Source organism: Dendrobates tinctorius, unplaced genomic scaffold (assembly GCF_039654945.1).
Source record: "Dendrobates tinctorius isolate UK_male_01 unplaced genomic scaffold, ASM3965494v1 ptg000022l, whole genome shotgun sequence".
In the NCBI taxonomy this organism is placed as follows: domain Eukaryota; kingdom Metazoa; phylum Chordata; class Amphibia; order Anura; family Dendrobatidae; genus Dendrobates; species Dendrobates tinctorius.
The window spans coordinates 47,422,036-47,441,670 of record NW_027361690.1 but is presented as its reverse complement, the minus strand read 5'-3'; the positions used below and the strand labels follow the sequence as shown (position 1 = coordinate 47,441,670).

General features: G+C 50.8%; 1 protein-coding gene across 3 annotated transcripts in view; it reads right to left on the bottom strand.

Moving 5' to 3' along the window:
• The window catches only part of FANCI (FA complementation group I), a 115,552-nt gene that overhangs the window by 20,563 nt on the left and 75,354 nt on the right, over positions 1 to 19,635 (bottom strand). For all 3 annotated transcript variants that reach the window (XM_073568690.1, XM_073568691.1, XM_073568692.1), the window contains 10 exons: positions 18,494 to 18,608; positions 18,295 to 18,417; positions 18,135 to 18,203; positions 17,792 to 17,893; positions 10,426 to 10,611; positions 10,057 to 10,178; positions 9,428 to 9,592; positions 9,122 to 9,301; positions 380 to 546; positions 120 to 193 (listed from right to left, as the gene is read on the bottom strand). In XM_073568690.1, coding sequence (XP_073424791.1) covers positions 120 to 193; positions 380 to 546; positions 9,122 to 9,301; positions 9,428 to 9,592; positions 10,057 to 10,178; positions 10,426 to 10,611; positions 17,792 to 17,893; positions 18,135 to 18,203; positions 18,295 to 18,417; positions 18,494 to 18,608 — 1,303 coding nt within the window. The remainder of the gene's footprint in view (positions 1 to 119; positions 194 to 379; positions 547 to 9,121; positions 9,302 to 9,427; positions 9,593 to 10,056; positions 10,179 to 10,425; positions 10,612 to 17,791; positions 17,894 to 18,134; positions 18,204 to 18,294; positions 18,418 to 18,493; positions 18,609 to 19,635) is intronic.

Below are 19,635 nucleotides of genomic sequence, written 5' to 3'. Positions count from 1 at the left end.
CAAATATAACGTTGTATGCAGGTATAAGAACTATTATATGGACCTCAAATGAACAAAAATTGCTTTTCTCCTAAAATACCATAACAAATCTGAATAGTAATTCCACATTGAAAACTTACCTGAAACTGTGTAATCAGTGACAATGTTTTTTCCAAGATGTTTACCGTGCCATCTTCCATCTCATCATCATCATCTAAAAAAGTACAACATATAGTATTGAAGCGGCATAGCGGACACAAAATTGTCAACATGCTGGTCAAAACATGTATTTAATGGCTCAGTAACTGCAGTACAACACAACAGAAGCAAAGTGTAAGCGATGGCACAGGATTTCCTAAGAATGAGTTACATTCAAGGAGATTTTTGGCAAATACTTTACCCAAAGCAGCAAGAAATTGTGAGATTTTTGGCTGATAGTGCAGCTGGATGGTTTGAAATATTTGCACCAAGCACTCCAAGCATAACAAAGAGATGTTCTTCCCTTTGTCCTTCTTCCCAGAGTTCTCAGCTGCGCATGGTATCGAGGTATATCTCCACATTAACACCCTACGTGGTTAGATGGAAAGTTTCCATAAGTCATCAGTTTATGGCACAGACTCATTTGTCACTAATAACATATATTAAAGTATAACAATGTCTCGAACGACCCATATTTCTCAGGCTTTCAAGGAGAAATGCACATACAACATGTCCTGGCTTCACCCTTAAATAAGGGCAACCCGATTCACACCAGTTTCTTCACAGAATGATTGGTCTCACTAATTGAACTCCACACTGCTGTTATTTTGAACACAAGCCCGACGCGCTCCATGTATCCGGGTTCCCTCTGCAGCTCATTCAGTAAGCGCTATAGCTTGCCGAATAAGAGGGAATCCGAACAAATTCGCTCATCTCTAATTATGAATGCAGAGGCTTTTGGTTTTCTTACAATCTACTGCACCAACTGGTAAATTGTTTGACATGTAAGAATATAATTTATACCAACATTGGTTAATCTGGGTAGTCATATTGGACAGCTATCATTTTGAACACTACTGTAGTTACATAGATTGAAAAAACAGGATTTTGGTTGCTTACCGTAAAATCTGTTTCTCGGAGCCTTCATTGGGGGACACAGGAACCATGGGTGTATACTGCTGCCACTAGGAGGCTGCCACTATGCACATAAAAAAAGTTAGCTCCTCCTCCGCAGTATACACCCCACCGGCTGGTTCAATTACTCAGTTAGTGAGAAAGCAGTAGGAGAAGCAATAGAATAGAGAACAAACGGACAACTCAACTGTAACTATAATACAGGAAACAGAAGTTGCGAACATGGGAGGGTGCTGTGTCCCCCAATGAAGACTCCGAGAAACATATTTTACGGTGAGCAACCAAAATCCTGTTTTCTCCATCGCTTCATTGGGGGACACAGGAACCATGGGACGTTCCAAAGCAGTCACTGGGGAGGGAAAAGCAAACTTCCATCAGGCCAGCGGACTCACCACCGCTGCATGCAAGATCCTTCTTCCTAGGCTGGTGTCTGCCAAAGCGTAGTTGTGGACCCTGTAAAACTTTGCAAACGTGTGGACCGAAGACGAGGTTGCAGCCTTACGAAGCTGCAGCGCGGAAGCCCTGTGGTGCACCGCCCAGGAAGCACCCACTGCCCGGGTGGAGTGAGCCTTAACCCCATGAGGGGGCACTCTGTTCTTGACCCGGTAAGCCTCCAAGATTGCTGATTTAATCCAGCGAGCAATAGTCGCCTTGGAGGCCGGAAAGCCCTTTTGTGCACCATCTGGGATGACGAAAAGGGAGTCCATCTTTCGGAACGCATCCGTTCTAGCCAAATAGACCTTTCTCGTCCTGACCAGGTCTAACTTGTTCGAAGAGCGTTCCCGGGGATGAATTGGAGCCGGACAAAATGAAGGTAGAACGATGTCTTCATTCAGGTGGAAAGTAGAAACCACCTTGGGTAGGAAGGAAGGCGGAGGCCGCAGTACCACCTTATCCTGGTGAATTACCAAGAAAGGGGGTCGACAAGAAAGGGCCGCCAATTTCGAGACGCGCCGGATGGAAGTAATGGCCACGAGAAAGGCCACTTTCCAGGAAAGAAAGGATAGAGAGACTTCCCTGAGAGGCTCAAAGGGGGGGGACTTTGTAGGGCCTCTAGGACAAGATTGAGATCCCAGGGGTCCACGGGAACGCGATACGGCGGTGTTGCATGAGCTGCCCCCTGCAGAAAAGTTCTGACCTGCGGGCGAGAGGACGTCGTCTTCTGGAAAAGAATGGAAAGTGCCGAAACTTGCCCCTTTAGAGAGCTAAGGGCAAGACCAGCGTCCAGACCCGCCTGGAGAAATGCCAGAACCGAAGGAAGCGAAAAGAACATAGGCTGAATCTGATTGGACTCGCACCAACAGAAATAGGCCTTCCATGTGCGATAGTATATCCTGGAAGACGATGGCTTCCTAGCCCGGATCATCGTGTGAATAACCTGATCTGAAAAGCCTGACCCCTTCAGAACTGAGGTCTCAACGGCCACGCCATCAAATTGAGCGACTGAGAATTGGGGTGGCAAATCGGACCCTGAGACAGCAGATCTGGTCTGTCTGGAAGCCTCCAGGGAGCGTCCGCGAGAAGGTTGACGATGTCCGCGAACCAAGACCTTCTGGGCCAATCGGGCGTGATTAGGATGACTGGCACCCCTTCTGCCTTGATCTTCTTCAACAGTTTGGGGAGAAGAGAAAGAGGAGGGAACAGAAAGGGAAGTGGGAACTGTGACCAAGGAATGGTGAGAGCATCGGCGCCCACCGCGAGGGGATTGCGGGCCCTGGACACAAACCGTGTAACCTTCCTATTCAGACGGGATGCCATAAGGTCCACGTCCGGGGTCCTCCATCGAAGACAAATCTGATGGAAGACCTCCTGATGCAGGGACCATTCCCCTGCCGCGAGACCCTCGCGACTGAGAAAGTCGGCGGCCCCGTTTTCCACGCCGGGAATATGTACCGCGGATATTGCTGGAACTGACCTCTCTGCCCAGTGAAGGATTTTGGACACCTCGGCCAACGCCAAGGAACTCCGAGTCCCTCCCTAGTGGTTGGCGTATGCCACTGCTGTGGCACTGTCCGTTTGAATCCGAACTGGCAGACCCTTGAGCAGTTTGTCCCAATGAAATAGGGACAGAAAAATTGCCCGTATCTCTAGGACGTTGATCGGGAGAGCGGCCTCCTGCGTCAACCAACGACCCTGGACGGTCAGATGGCAAAACACCGCGCCCCAGCTGAGAAGGCTGGCGTCCGTCGTCACCATTTGCCAATGCACCGGAAGGACGGACCGGCCCTGGGAAATGAGAGGTGATGTTAGCCACCAGTTGAGGGACAGCTTGACCTGATAGGAGTGTCGAATTGGGCGATCCAGGGAGGAGACAGATCTGCTCCACTGCGACAGAATGGCCTGCTGAAGCGGTCTTGAAAGAAATTGAGCGAAGGAAATCGCTTCCGACGTTGCCACAATTCTCCCTAGAACCCTCTTGGCTGATCGGAGAGAAATGAGCCGCGGGCCCTGAAGCAAGCGAATCTCCCGCTGAAGAGTTACTCTCTTCTCCTTGGGAAGGAAGACTCTTGCCTGAAGGGTGTCGAAAAGTAAGCCTAGGAACACAAGGCGTTGGGTTGGGACCAGGCAGGACTTTTTCCTGTTGATGATCCACCCGAATCGAGAAAGGGTGTCACGAACGATGTTCAGGCTTTCTTGAGCCTGGGGTAAGGACGGAGTTTTGATGAGAATGTCGTCAAGGTACGGAAAGAGTACGAGCCCCCTGATCCTCAAGATGGCCATCAATGCTGCCATGATTTTTGTAAAAACCCTGGGAGCGGTGGCGAGACCGAAAGGTAGGGCGACAAACTGGAAATGCTCCTGCTGAATCGCGAAGCGCAGGAATCTCTGATGTCCCGGGAAGATGGGGACATGGAGATAGCCGTCCTGAATGTCTATGGAGCACAGAAATTCCTGTGCCTCCATGGAGGCAATTACTGAACGAAGGGACTCTATCCTGAAATGTCGCAGACGGACCCTTTTGTTCAGTAATTTTAGATCTAGAATGGGCCGAACTGTACCGCCTTTTTTCGGCACTACAAACAGGTTGGAGTAAAAACCTGTGAAGCGTTCTCCTTCTGGTACAGGAACAATCACCCCCGAACTGAGGAGAGAGGCGATGGCTGTGAAGAAAGCTGGAACCAAGGCGGGGTCCTTCTGGGGGACGGGAAACGATCCCGCGGACGCAAAACATATTCTCTCTTGTATCCCTGACCCAGGTGTCTTCCACCGAGGTGAGCCAAACATCCTTGAAGGCAAGAAGGCGGCCGCCTAGCCTGAGGGATGCGCTGGGATTCTGATGATAGTCATGCAGAGGACAACCTTCCAGGTCTGGACCTGGTGGATCTACCTTGGGAGGAATAGGAGCGCCAGGAAGGATTGAACCTAAAGGAAACTCTTTTCCTATCCTGGCGCGCTTGTTGTCTCTGCTGTTGGGAAGGCGCGCCTGATGTTGTGAAGCGACGAAAAGGCCGAAAGGCCCAAAACTGACGTTTTGGAGGAGGCAGACGGTTTGGACAGGGGACGAAGGGATCTTGTGCCCCCAGTGGCGTCCTTAATAATCTGGTCCAGCCTGTCGCCGAAGAGACGCGATCCCTGAAAAGGTAGGCTGGTGAGAGACTTTTTGGATGACAAGTCCGCCTGCCATGCCTTGAGCCAAACCATGCGCCGAATTGTCACCACGTTGCTAGATGCCTGGACTGCGCAAAACGCGGCATTTAGGGAGGCCGAGACCAAATATTCGCCTGCGTGACAAATCTGGTCGGCGAGATCCGCCAGCTGCTATGGCTGAGCTCTGGCCAGTATGCTCTGACGGAGATCCTTAGCCCATTTGGCAATGGCCTTTGAAACCCAAGTAGAAGAAAAAGAGGGGCTTAGAGCAGCTGCCGCCGCTTCGGCAGCGGGATGGAACGCCGATTTCGCAAGGGATTCTATGATTCTGTCATTAGGATCTCCCAAGGATGCTCCACCAGAAATGGGAAGGACTGTGTTGTGAGATAGCCTGGAAACCTGCGGATCCACGGAAGGAGAAGTTGACCAGTCTGCGGTGAGGTCCGGAGAGAAAGGATATAACACACCAAGGCGTTTTCCTCTTTGAAAGCGCCTGTTTGGATTTTCTCTTTCCCTGGTCAGGAGTTTCTGGAATTCTGAATGAGGAGCGAAGACCTTGGAAGGAGGTTTAGACTGCCTGAACGAAACCCCCTGATCTGCGGGTTCCGCGGGCGAATCCTTGATATTGAAAGTCTGGTTGATCGCTCCAATGAGACTCTGGACCACATCCCTCATGTCAGCGATTTGGTCTGAGTCCAGCTCAAAAGCATCCTCAGAGCACGCATCCGAAAAAGCCTCGCCTGGCTCAGGAGAGGATGACCGGGAAGAGGGCCGCTGGATCGGACTATGGGGCGAGACGGAACGGGAAGAGGAACCGGACCGATGCTCCTGTCTGGATCTTTTGCGGCTATTATTGGCAGGCTCAGACGGAGCTTCTTGTGACCTGCTGGGTCCTGCAGGGGCAACTTATCGTGTACCGACACCAGGGACTGAGACACCCTGGTGAGGTCCGCCACAGATTGTGACAGAGATGAAGCCCACCCAGGGATAGGGGCCTCACTCTTGCTTGGGACAACAGGGGGCTCCTGGACGGTGGGTTCAATAGGGTTGCTGCAGTCCTGACAGAGGGGAGAGGACTGACCTGATGGAAATATGCGATTACAAGAAGAACAAACAAAGTGACTGACCACCGCAGAGGAAGAGGAGGTGGCAGGAGGGCGAGAGAGAAGAGATTTAGAATTAGACATGGTGAGCTAACCACTAACAGTGCCAGACGGTTAGGGGACACAGAGCCGAGGAGGGTGTCAGTCTGCAGAGCAGAGCTACTCACAGAACCGGTGTCCTGAAGCGACTTCCAACTATGGGGGCTGCGCAGCTTGCTTGGGTCTGCGAGTCCTGCAGGCAGGGCAAAACGGCGACCGTCTCACAGGCTGAGGTAAAATGAGCAGCAGCCTGAGGAAAAAACGCTCCCTCCTCCTTGAGCAGTGGGCGGTCATTAGCTCACTGTGGGTCTGGGAAGACGGGGGCGGAGCGGACCGGCCTTCCAGTGGTACCAAGATGGCGGTGCTAAAGAGCCATAGGAGGATTAGGAGGAGTGGACGGGACCAAGCGCCGGCTCCCGTCCCTGAATGGAGCAGTGGGCGGGCAGGACGGGTGGGAGAAAGCCCGCCTGAAGAAAAGGGCGTGGCCGCGCGTCAGGACAAGGCCCGAATAGAAGCCGGGGCCTGTATTAGAGCCGGCGGCCGCTAGAGGAGCGCGGGTCGGCGCGGAGGCCTGACAGGAGACGCAAAACCGCGGCGGTAAGCCCCGGCGGTAAGCCCCAGCCAGACTCCGAAAGAGTAGGCGCCGCACAGAAGCCCCTATGCCTGTTTCCTGCGCTCCTTTGGAGCCTGCAGGGGGAACTCCACCGCCCAGGGGGAACTACTAATGGCCCAGTTAGAGGAGTCGTGGAGGGAAATACTTACCCTCCGTAGTCTTGTCCTAAAGGGGTACCTGAGGAAGCAATGGGGTACCTCTATCCCGGAAGAATCCAGACGTCCATATGAATAGATCTCCTCTCGGATGTCCGTGTCTCCCTTGACCGACAGGCTCTGGTGGGGGAGTGGGAAGGAGACGGGGCTAAGATCAGACTGGGTCGCCTGGACACTCATCCGTGTTAGACTCTTGATCCTGCCATGTAGACACATGAGGATACGGGGTGGCAGTACACGCCGTACTCATAGTCTCTTTGTGGGAGTACAGCAGTGACTATTCACTCTGTATCCCTCCAGAAAACCTGAAAGGGAACGACGCACACTGAGGTAGATATGGGCAGCACGGTGGCTCAGTGGTTAGCGCTGGGGTCCTGGGTTCGAATCCCACCAAGGACAACATCTGCAAGGAGTTTGTATGTTCTCCCCGTGTTTGCGTGGGCTTCCTCTGGGTACTCCGGTTTCCTACCACACTCCAAAGACATACTGATAGGGAATTTAGATTGTGAGCCCCATCGGGGACAGTGATGAAAATGTGTGCAAACTGTAAAGCGCTGCGGAATATGTTAGCGCTATATAAAAATAAAAATTATTATTATAAGGGTCTAATGAAAGACCCGTGTCCACCTCCTACTGACACTAAGCTAAACTGAGTAATTGAACGCCAGCCGATGGGGTGTATACTGCGGAGGAGGAGCTAACTTTTTTTTATGTGCATAGTGTCAGCCTCCTAGTGGCAGCAGCATACACCCATGGTTCCTGTGTCCCCCAATGAAGCAATGGAGTAAAGACCAATGTCCATCAATTTGTAATTTTTAAAATGTAAAAAATGACCTTTTTTTTTGCCTAAAATAGAAAGGACAAGTGTTATCTTAAACTTGCGTTTTAGAGATTATTTCATTTTCAACTTGCTTAACTGTTCACAATAACAGTAATTTTAACCAGGGGTGCCCAAACTTTTACATGCCTCTGTAGGTCTTTATAAATCAATTGAAAATACTGAACAAATACTATCTTCATTGAAGTGTAACCATCATTTTGTCAACGTTGTTATAGATTACTAGAGGTGGGCCCGATGCTATGACATCGGGAAGGCAGTGTGTGTGGGGTGTGTGTCCCGCCGCTGCCTTCCCACCCACCTCCGCGCAGTCACAGCCAGCAGGAAAGACGGTGGTTTGCGGCCTGTGCTGGAGATGAGGTGCGGCGCCACCAGAGGGCGCCCGCACCCCATCCACAGCACAGGCCACAAGCCACGGTCTTTCCTGCCGGCTGTGACTGCACGGAGGTGGGTGGGCAGGCAGTGGTGGGATCCGGCGTGTGTAGTCAGGGGGCGGCGGGTGTCCCGCTGTTGGTACTGTGGAAGGGCCTGGTACCACCAGCGGGTGCCATATTGGAATACCCATCACTTGGGTATTCCAATATGGCGGTCGGCGTACTTCCAGTGCGGAGCGGTGGATTGTGGGATTCGAGGACGTCCTGACGGAAGTGGATGCCGGACAATTTTAGGCAAGTATATAATAGATAGGCGCTGCTTAGAGATTCAAATTGGTAAAGGTCCGGTTGCAAAGACCCCACCAATTGGTGAAAACACTGCTCAAGGGTGTAGTTTGCCACATAATGGTGTATGGGTTTAATATTAAGTCTATAGTTCTGTACATTCACTCACAGAGCTATGTACCAACCCATAGACTTACTGACTGTACTGTGGAGTCGGAGGTTTGGCTTACTGACCCATAGAGCTACTGATCCCCTTAGACAGTTCTGTACAAGCAGCTTACATAGGAGCTGCACACTTCAGAGCAGTGTTTTGACTAATTAGACACAAAGCCTAAAGGCCCCGTCACACACAGCGATCTCGCTATCGAGAGAGATCGCTGATTTTGTGACGCCACAGCGATCTCGCCAGCGAGATCGCTGCGTGTGACGGGGATCAGCGACCGCCCCCCCCGGTTATCGCTGATCATGCTCAATTGGCCTGGGCCATTTTCTCATCGTTGCTCTCCCGCTGACCAGCGCGCATCGCTGCGTGTGGCAGCGGGAGCCAACGATCAGCGACGTTCCCAGCGCTCTAAGCAGGCGCTGGGAGCTGGTCTCTAAGGTAAATATCGGGTTACTAAGCGGCGCGCGTCACTTAGTTACCCGATGTGTACCTTAGAGACCAGCGTGCTCGCAGCTCCCGGCGCGAGCACGCAGATTTCTAAGGTATACATCGGGTAATTAAGTGACACGCGCCGCTTAGTAACACGATATTTACCTTAGAGACCAGCGTCCTCGCTTATGCTGATTGCTGGTGAAGCTGCCTGTTTGGCAGCTCACCAGCGATCATGTAGCGATGCACCAGCGATCCTGACAAGGTCGTATCGTTGTCGGGATCGCTGGTGCATCTTTATGTGTGACGGGACCGTAAGACCCATGAAGGTCTCAGGACCCGGACTCCCACCAATCTGCAACACTATACTGTGTCTGTCATAAACAGTATAAATATTTTACAAAACAATAGTTACTATTTAAGGAATGTTCCTGTTCTTTACCTAGTTATCTCACAAATGTTGTGGAGCATCTTCTCACTGTTCTGACCATCAGGTCCATCTGTGACCCCAGTCTCTTTCAGTTGCTGAATTTTCTGCAGTGCTATGCCTACGGCGTATCTCATGAAATCTAAGCTGGATCGAAGAATACTAAGACTTTCCTCATGGACTTTCATGCTGTCTCTGCAAATGAATACATGAAAATGTAAATTACGTAGTCTGAGCAACCATCCAGAGTGCTCCCAGAAAGACGGATCATTATAATTCTCCAGGATAGAGAAGTCTATGCAATAACAGAAAATAACATACCTGAATAAAGCTGTTAAAAGTGTGGAAACAAATCCCATAGATAGAATGCTCCTGTAAGCTTTATTACTGCCTGCTGATCGACCTTTTGCAGATTTCTCTTTTAAGATGTCAACAAGTTTGCTGTAACACTTAAATATTCCCAATATTTCTTCAAACTTACTTTTGCTGCAAACATAGATGATATAAAAATGAACATAAAGAAAGAAAATACCCCTTTTACAATGCCAAGTATTCCACATCACTTGCTATACGACGAAACGTACAGGGGAGCATGCCAGCATTTACTGTGTTAACACGAGGATGTAGCTTTGAACTTCTGATATTAAAAAGGTATATAAACGTTGGGTGTAATACAGATTTTCCATTGTAAAGTAACAGAATTGTGATCAAACGAACGCTCGTGGACACACAGTAAGGAGATAAAACAGCAATTTATGCTGCACATATCCCTCCGATTTCATTGCATGCCGTACAAATGGTGAAATGGACTTTGGATCCACTTCAGATCTGCAAGGAAGTCTGCAGCTATTTTTGTTGCAGCGTCATTTGCTGCAGAAGTTCTAGCACTAATACTGCGACCTGCCAATAGATTACACGTATGATAGAAATATTAATGATATCATTCTTACCTAAAGTCTGATGTGGTAAAGTTGTACTCTATTAGCACCTCACACACTCCCATAACCAGAACCGCGTAGTTATAATTTTTCATCCCAACTCCAGATGACATAGAGAAATCTGCTGACTTGTCCTGGTTCGAATGGAGGAGCGCATGGTTAACATCACTCTTACAAAAAATGTTATCATAGAAGGGCCGCTAACTGACAATGGGCTACTAGGACAAGTGGTCAGGCACAAAGGAAGAGATTTGAGGATTATGGGGGTTGAGGTCAAGCAGTGGTGCTCGTAAGGATCCCAAAAATGTTAAAACTCACCCCAATTAGTTACAATCATTATTAGTCTTCCAAGTATTAACCTGACTTAGTAAGAAACTTTACCAGTTCAAACTCTTCCAAATCACATTTGCTCATTCTCCTGGTTATTGACTCCAGAATCTCATCAATTTCTTGTAGACACGCCATATAGTCCTCGTCGTCATTTTCCTCCAGTCCTCTTTCCTGCAGTAAACTGCTCTGTTGTTTGTACCAACGTATACAGCTGTGAACACTGCTCAGCAAGTGCGCCTAATCCAGAAGAGCACAGAAGATATGTGAAGTGTCATTGAATCCTTTCATACACAGTTAAAACTCGGTGATTTAATTCATTTGTGATCCTGCCTGAAGAAGGAGCCTCTGTGCTCTGAAAGCTTGCAAACATATTTTCTGGATAGTCAATAAAGGTATCACTCCAAGAATACTTCTGTCATCATTGGCCATAAAAGTATTCACATTCAGCACTTATTGACAGAAGTCTGGAGTAAAACGGTTTGGACTGTCTTAAGACATAATGAATTTGGGGCATCTAACTCCAGCGCACTGTTCATCAAGACTGGAGTACAAAACACCCGTGATGAATTAGATGCTATGTGTAGGCTTGTAACACAGGTGTGGCCAAATGCATGATGCAAAGGTTGACTTGCAATGCTGGCCATGCCATCACATTTCAGCTGCTATTAATAAAAAAGTAGATGGGCACTTGATCTATTCATTCATAAGTTTGGTACTTCTGGTTCTCAGTAGCCTGTCACCTTGGAACTAGCTTGGGAAGCAGTGGAACCATTAGCAACAGTGGCTGAGGTTAGTACCACCAAAAAAGTAGGGTGGCAGCAGAAGCAATCCCATGTCATAGCGGAAACATGGATTTTTGTGAGTATTCACCGTAAAATCCTTTTCTCCGAGACGCTCATTGGGGGACACAGAGACTGTGGGTGTGTGCTACTGCCGTCTGGAGGCTGACACTAGGCATACAAAAAACAAGTTAGCTCCTCCTCCGCCGCATACACCCTCGCCCCGATAGCGGGTGGAAACCAGTTTAGTGCAAAAGCAGTAGGAGAACATCCATAAATTGGCCTTAACGCAGAAAATCATATGTCTGAAAAAGGACCACCCTACATTAAATAAGGAATTATACTAATTAAATAAACAAGAGCCAACTGGCTATCAGGGTGGGTGCTGTGTCCCCCAATGAGCGTCTCGGAGAAAAGGATTTTACGGTGAGTACTCACAAAAATCCATGTTTCTCCTTTGTCTCATTGGGGGACACAGAGACTGTGGGACGTCCTAAAGCAGTCCCTGGGTGGGAGGACAACTCACCGATCCAAGCCGCATGCCCTCCTGTCTAAAGGTGTGCCACTGCTGCTTGGAGAATTTTCCTACCCAGGCTCGCATCCGACGAGGCCTGAGTATGCACATTGTAATGCTTATAAAATGTGTGCAGGCTGGACCAGGTTGCTGCTTTGCATACCTGCTCTGCCGAAGCCTGGTGCCGAAGCGCCCACTGCCCGAGTAGAGTGCGCCCCTATCCCTGTTGGAATCGGTGCGCCTCTAATACGGTAAGCCTCCTGAATAGTTAGGCGAATCCATCTGGCTATGGTTGACCGTGAGGCTGCGAGACCCTTCCTGCGCCCTTCGGGAATCACAAACAACGAGTCCGTCTGGCGAAAAGGTGCTGTCCTTGACACGTACCTCCTGAGAGCTCTTACCAGATCTAAAGAGTGGAGCGCCCATTCCACTCTGTGTACTGGCGCTGGACAAAACGAAGGCAGAACAATGTCCTCATTAATATGGAAAGAGGACACGACCTTCGGCAGAAAAGGCGGCGGTGGTCTAAGGACTACTTTATCCTTAAAAAAAGTCAGAAAAGGAGCTCTGCAAGATAATGCTCCTAACTCCGAGACCCGCCTAATGGAAGTTATGGCTACCAAGAATACAACCTTCCTGGAGAGATATGACAATGAAATTTCCTGTAACGGTTCAAACGGGGCTTCCTGTAGGACACCCAGGACCAGGTTAAGGTCCCAGGCGTCTATGGGTGCTCTATAGGGGGGCACCAAATGAGAGACCCCCTGAATGAACGTCCTGACCTGCATATTGGTAGCGATCTTTCGCTGAAAAAGGACCGACAAGGCCGATATCTGCCTCCTAAGGGAACTCGGCGCCAACCCTGCGTCTAGGCCGGACTGCAGAAAAGCCAGGATGTTGGGGACCGAAAAGGATAATGGCGCAACCCCGTGTTCTCGACACCAATGAAAGAAAACCTTCCAAGTGTTATGATAAATTCTCGCTGAGGCCGGCTTCCGGGCGCTAACCATTGTCGCAACCACTTCACGCCCAAATCCCGCCTGGGTCAGAATCCAAGATTCAACGGCCATGCCGTCAAAGCCAGGGCCCCTAAGTTCGGGTGGCAGATCGGCCCCTGAGACAGTAAGTCTGGCCGTTCCGGTAGACGCCAAGGCACGTCTGCGAGGAGCTGCACTAGATCCGCGTACCATACTCGACGGGGCCAGTCCGGGGCCAGCAGAATTGCCGGGACCCCCTCTGTCTTGATCTTTCTGATGACCCTTGGGAGAAGCGGCAGTGGGGGAAACAGGTATGGGAGCCGAAACTGGCTCCAAGGTAGGACCAACGCATCCACCGCGATTGCTCGTGGGTCCTGAGACCGAGCGACAAACTTGCCCACCTTGGCGTTCTCCCTGGAGGCCATCAGATCCACGTCTGGAGTCCCCCACCGTTGGCAAATCTGCTGGAAGACCTCGGGGTGAAGGGACCATTCCCTGGCCGCGACGCCCTGCCGGCTTAGGAAATCTGCTGCCCAATTTTCCACCCCTGGTATGTGAACTGCTGAGATTACCGAGTGGTGCCTCTCGGCCCAACGGAGCACATGCTCTATCTCACGCATGGTTGCCCTGCTGCGCTTGCCTCCCTGGTGATTCACGTACGCCACTGCCGTGGCGTTGTCTGACTGAACCCGGACTGGGCGTCCTGCTAGCAAGTGCTGAAAACGCTGCAGCGCCAACCGCACCGCTCGAATCTCCAACAGGTTGATCGGAAGACGAGCCTCTTGAGGCGACCATTGCCCCTGGGCCGTGTGATGCCGGAAGATTGCCACCCAGCCGAAAAGGCTCGCATCGGTCGTGATCACCAACCAATGATCTGGGGGAAAAGGCTCCCCCTGATGAAAAGAGGAGTCGCGTGTCCACCATTGAAGCGCCCGTCGAACCTGAGAGGGCAACCTGCACTGATGATCGAGGGAGAACGGACTCCCGTCCCATGCCGCTAAGAGAGCATGCTGCAGGGGACGGAGATGAAATTGAGCAAACGGAATTGCTTCCTTCGCCGCCACCATCCTTCCTAGAACCCTCATCCCGAACCGGATAGTGTGAGGGCCCGGTTGTTGAAGACTTCGGACTCCCTGCCGGAGCGCCCGAGCTTTGTCCTGAGGGAGAATTACCAACCCTCGGGAAGTGTCGAAAATCATCCCCAGGAATAGAATCCTCTGAGCTGGGGTAAGGGATGATTTCTTCCCGTTGATCAACCATCCTAGGCGAGATAGGGTATCCAGTGTGATGCTGACATTCTCCTCGCATGCCCGAAAGGACGGCCCCTTTACTAAGAGGTCGTCTAAGTATGGCAAAACTACTATGCCCCGAGAATGTAGAACGGCCATGACGACCGCCATCACTTTCGTGAATATCCTGGGGGCCGTGGCCAACCCGAAAGGTAGGGCCACAAACTGAAAATGCCGGCCATCGATTGCAAACCGAAGGAACCTTTGATGCGGGGGAAAAATAGGGATGTGCAGGTAGGCATCCTGGACATCGATCGAGGCCAAATATTCTCCGTGCTCCATGGACGATATGACAGACCGGAGAGATTCCATGCGAAAACGCCTTACCCTGATGAACCTGTTCAGGAGCTTTAAGTCCAGAACCGGCCTTACTGTTCCGTCCTTCTAGGGGACTGCGAACAGATTGGAATAAAATCCTTGGGTCTTCTCGCACTCTGGAACAGGGACAATGACCCTGTTGCGCCGCAACACCTCGATGGCCCCTAGCAATGCCTCTGCCCGGGATTCCGTTTTGGGAAGCCGGGAAGGAAAAAATCGTCTTGGCGGATCTTTGACAAACTCTATTTTGTACCCGGAACATTCTAATTCTGCCACCCATGCGTCGCGCGCCACCGCGACCCAGACGCGGCAGAACCTGCGCAGACGTCCGCCTACTCTGCTGTCCTCGGGTACTAGATGCCTCGAGTCATTTCGCTGAGGGCTTCTGGGACCTGGCCCCCTTGATCTGGGCGGGCGGCCCCGCATCCTACCCAGCGGGTTGGTTCTATATGTGACCTGACGCTCCTTGTCTTGGCTATAGCGAGCTGGGGCGGAGGTACTGGCCGCTGCCATCCACCCGGGGGTGCGAAATGCTCGAAAGCGCGCCTGAGGTTGACGAAAAGGTGGCCTAGTCTTTTACTGTGGAAGGAAGCTGCTTTTTCCCCCTGTAGCATCTGAAATGAGCTGGTCCAATTTCTCCCCAAATAGCCGATTACCCTGAAAAGGCAGGGCAGTGAAAGACTTCTTAGAAATAGAATCAGCCCGCCATAACCTTAACCACAAGGCTCTCCTAATGGTGATTGCATTTGCTGCCGCTAGAGCCGCACCATTAGCCGCATCGAAGGATGCATTAATTAGTCACCCGCCATCGCGATCTGACTTGCTATCTCAGCCACTTCCGTCGGCAAATCTCTATCCTGTAGGACCTTGTTTAAAGAATCCGACCATGACATCATGGCTTTGGCTACCCATGTTGCCGCAAAAGAAGGAAAGAGCGCTGATCCCGATGCCTCATACACCGAGCTAAACCTTCTATGAGTCGATCCGTGGGGTCCTTAATGGAAGAACCGCTAGGTACTGACAACAAGGACCTTGAAGCCAGGCGTGACACTGGGGGATCCACTACCGGAGATTCCGCCCATTTTTTACAAAGTTCCGATGCGAACGGATATCTCGTTTCCAGCGTTTTTTGTGCTGAAAAACGTTGGTCTGGACGTTCCCTATGCCGCTGTACTATATCCTCGAACTCAGGATGAGTGCTAAATACTCTATGTGGTCTCCTGGTCTTCTTAAAGGATACCTTATGACCTGCGGTTAGGGAGACATCATCGTCAATACCCAGAGTCTGATTGACTGCTTCAATAAGACTGTCTACCGTTTCCCGGTACCCCGGGGTATCCAGGTCCAAGGATTCTTCCCAGTCATCACCTGAACTCTGCTCGCTCCCAGAAAATGGTGACGGTGAGCGAGATGCCGCACTCACGGATGCTGAGGCACCGGAGGTGCCTGGAGACGCAGTACGGGCTCTTTTCCTGTGCGTCTGCCTAGAGAGTGTGCGACCCCTGCAGGCCGGAGGCTCTTGTGAGGTGGATGACCCCTCCCAAACAGGCGAGCCGTCGTCTCTACCCCTATCCAGGGCCTGAAGGGTCTCAATCGCCTTCGTGAGCGAAACCATGGACCGAGAGAGTGATAACGCCCATTCTGGGGGATCCAGACCCCTGGGCTCTGTCGCAGGGGAGGGCTCCTGGGCGCGTTCGGAGTCGCAGGCTTCACATAACTTAATAGTCTGCGCTCGTAGGAACATAACCCCATAGGAAACGCATGCGGCATAAAGGAGGGGTAGGAAGAGGGGGAGGAGGGTAACCCTGTAGTGCCCTAGTGTGGCTCCGGGACGGGGTCGATCTTACCCGCTCCTGCGCGTCTCTCCCCGTGCTTCAGTTCGCCTGCCTCACTCCTGGTAGGCTGCGATTCTTCTGTTATCGCGGCCTACCCTGCCTTGCCGCCGGGGCCTCAATTTAATCCGGCGCCCGCCGTGGAAACGCGCAGGGCGGCGCTTCCGCCAACGGCCCAGGCCGAAGCCGCGGGCAAATTTTAGAAACGGTCCGCCCGACCACTACCCCGGCCGCCCGCCTCCCCATGCCCGGCTGGTGACGGGGGCGGCGCCGGAAATGACGTGCGCCCAGGGCGGCGCTTCCGCCCGCGGCCCAGGCCGAAGCCGCGGGCTAAATTTAGAAACGGTCCGCCCGACCGCTACCCCGGCCGCCCGCCTCCCCATGCCCGGCTGGTGACGGGGGGCGGCGCCGGAAATGACATGCGCCCAGTGCGGCACTTCCGCCCGCGGCCCAGGCCGAAGCCGCGGGCTAAATTAGAGCCGGTCCGCCCGCTTGGCACGCCGGCAGACCGCTACCTCGGCCATTCGGCTGCAGCTCCCCCACTTCTCCCGGACCGCGCCAATACCCGGAGGGAGGCGAACCAGGTAAGTGGGGGGGGGGGTGAGGGAAGGGGGGGAAGCGTGCCCCAGACTTCTCTGAAAACGCTGCCCAGGGCCCTCCACTCGCTCCAGCACATACCTGAGGTACTCTGTTTAAGACGGTGCAGGCACCCTAGCTCCGACCGCCTTGCAGGGGCGAGGAGAGGGACCGTCTGCCGCCATGCAGCACCGCCGTCATGCGTTGGTGGAGTCATGGGGGCCGCACAGACTAGTGCAAGCCCATGGTTTCAATACCTAGGGGTGGACAGGGCTAAGTCTGGCATAATGTCCCACGTTGCGGGAGAGGAAACGTGGAGGGACACTCGTACGTGGTCGCCCGTTGCTGGTTTGGGGAAATTGGATCCTTTCATTAGGATGCGTTGCCCCTCTTATCTTCATAAAACAAAAAACAAAGAAAAAAATAGATGTCTGGGGAAAAGCCCCAGATATGTCCCTCGGTGCGGGAAAGGATACACGGAGGCGATACTCAACACGTGCTCACCCGTTGTTGGTTTGGGGAGATCGGACCCTTTCTATAGGATCCGTCGCCCATGTCTCATCTTCATGGTAAACTAGAAAAAAATAGTCTGGAGAGATCCAGACTGCGTGTGCCTCCATAAGACACCAAGCAAAAAACTGGTTTCCGCCCGCTATCGGGGCGAGGGTGTATGCGGCGGAGGAGGAGCTAACTTGTTTTTTGTATGCCTAGTGTCAGCCTCCAGATGGCAGTAGCACACACCCACAGTCTCTGTGTCCCCCAATGAGACGAAGGAGAAAAACCTATAGGGCAACTGTCCAACAATTTGTTTCTGCGCAATTAGGATTGCTTGTCACTTTTATTCCTGGGGAAAATCACATTTCACCAAGCTACCTAACTTTTTATGAACACAAATGGTCTATTAGGAGCCTATCATTGAGCAGCATTTTAACTTCTAGTAAATATTTAATTGTTTAATACAAAAGATTTAGGACAAGAATGAATTCCATGGACTTCTGCCGCGAGGACTACTGAAAAAAAAATGGCTCTATAAAAATATCTGAAAAACAATACAGGAAATTAAATTTCAACAATATCAAGATTATACCACGTCACTCACTACCTTGTCTCTACAGCATTAATGGTCACTTACTAGAGGTTCTTGCAGTATTATTTGCTCCTTTTGGGCAGTTATGCACTTTTCCAGCTTCAATGGTGGCAACAAGTCCGGCTCTGGCTCATAATACCTTTTCAACTAAAGGAAACATAGTGAGACCAAGCATAGGAGTTCATGAGTTGTGTAATCTGTCTGGTCTCCAGAACACCGTGCACAGAGCTCTAGTACAGTATAATTCCTTACCATTTTTATACCTCTCCTCCACACAAAGTCCCTGAAACTAAAGGGCTCTATCACCCTGATGACACAGAATAATGATAAGACTTTCTTTCCCCATGTCTATCAATTAAATATGGTAACAGCTTGAGTCACATGTTACCTGAGCCACGAGAGTGTGCATGATGGGTCTGGCCAACTGGGAGTTCCGTCGAGTAACATCATAAAAACCCTAAAAGAAAAAGAAAATGTCATCAAAATTTTTAATCCTATAAAAAGGAAAAAAAAAAAAGAGAGTATAAGACAACATGAATATCAATCACCTCATAAAGAATCCGCCTAATGTCTTCCTGCTGACTCAAGCATCTTCTCAGACCTCCCAGTATTTCTAAACAGAAAGCTTCATTTGCAGCAGAATTGTAGCGAGTGTGCACATCCACAAGCACCTGCCGGGTATAGAGCACATTATAAGCTTGTGACAACCTATCTAGAAAGGAAAGCTAAAGGGTGAAATAAAGTTACCTGGCTTGCGCCAATAGCTTGGCTACATTGGGAAGAGGACAAGCTCCCCAGGACTTTAAAATTCTTTAGCAGAAGCAGGAAACCAGCGACAGCAGACTTCCGGGCATCTAATTGGCTAATGACAAAATGTATCAGTAAAACTGTATGGACATTACCAATTGATTTATCAAGTGCTCCAATTCATGGCAATCCTTCACATTAGTTTTCTGCTGCATAACAAACCACATGTGACTTTGCCCTTAAGTGTTTTTAATTTAGAATTTTTAAATTTTGCTTTTTTTCTGCTGTTGTTTTTGGAAAGAATTGTAAAGGTTTTATGTGCTGCCTCTGCCTTCTTTCCTCAAGGCAGCGGGATGCTGGCACCACTGAGGGCGGCAGGTTTAAAGATGGCGCCGAGGCGATGGAGGACGCAGAGAAGTAAAATGCGGCCTGTGCTAAGAGGATGGCGGTGGCCCGCCTTGAAAGGTTTGCGCGGGTTGGATGTGGAGGAGCGGTTGGAGGCAGGGGCAGAAGACCAAGACCAAGAGCAGGTCCAGGAGGAGCCCATGGTGGGGAATAATAGTGTGTCTGAATGCCCACATGGGAGTGAAGGAGCTGGCGGTTCAGGAGTTAAAAATGCCTCAGCTATCACTGAGCCCACTATAAAGGATGTTTTTACTGTAGTAAATTTTTGCAAAGAGACTCTTACCACATTAACTCAGCAGGTGCATGGCATTCAAGCTGAGGTGCAGAACATGAGGGCGGCTATACAAAAAGCTGATGCCAGGACTGGAGAGGTGGAGGAGAGGGTTAGTACTGCAGAGGATCAAATAGTTAAACTGTAGTAGGACCAGAAACAATGTGCCAAACAATTGGCAGAGGTTAGTGCCAAAAATGATGATCTGGAGAAACGCTCGCGGAGGAACAATATACAGATAATGGGAGTTTCCGGAAAAAGTTGAGGGCCCTAACCCTACTGAGTTCATAGAGAATTGGCTACTACAAAAAATTGGCGCTGATGCACTCGCTAAAGTATTTGTGGTAGAAAGAGCCCATAGAGTTCCAATGAGACCCCTGAGACTCCAGGCGCAGCTCCTCGTACCATACTGGCAAAGATCTTGAACTAACACGACAGAGACATCATTTTAAGGAGAGCCAGGAGT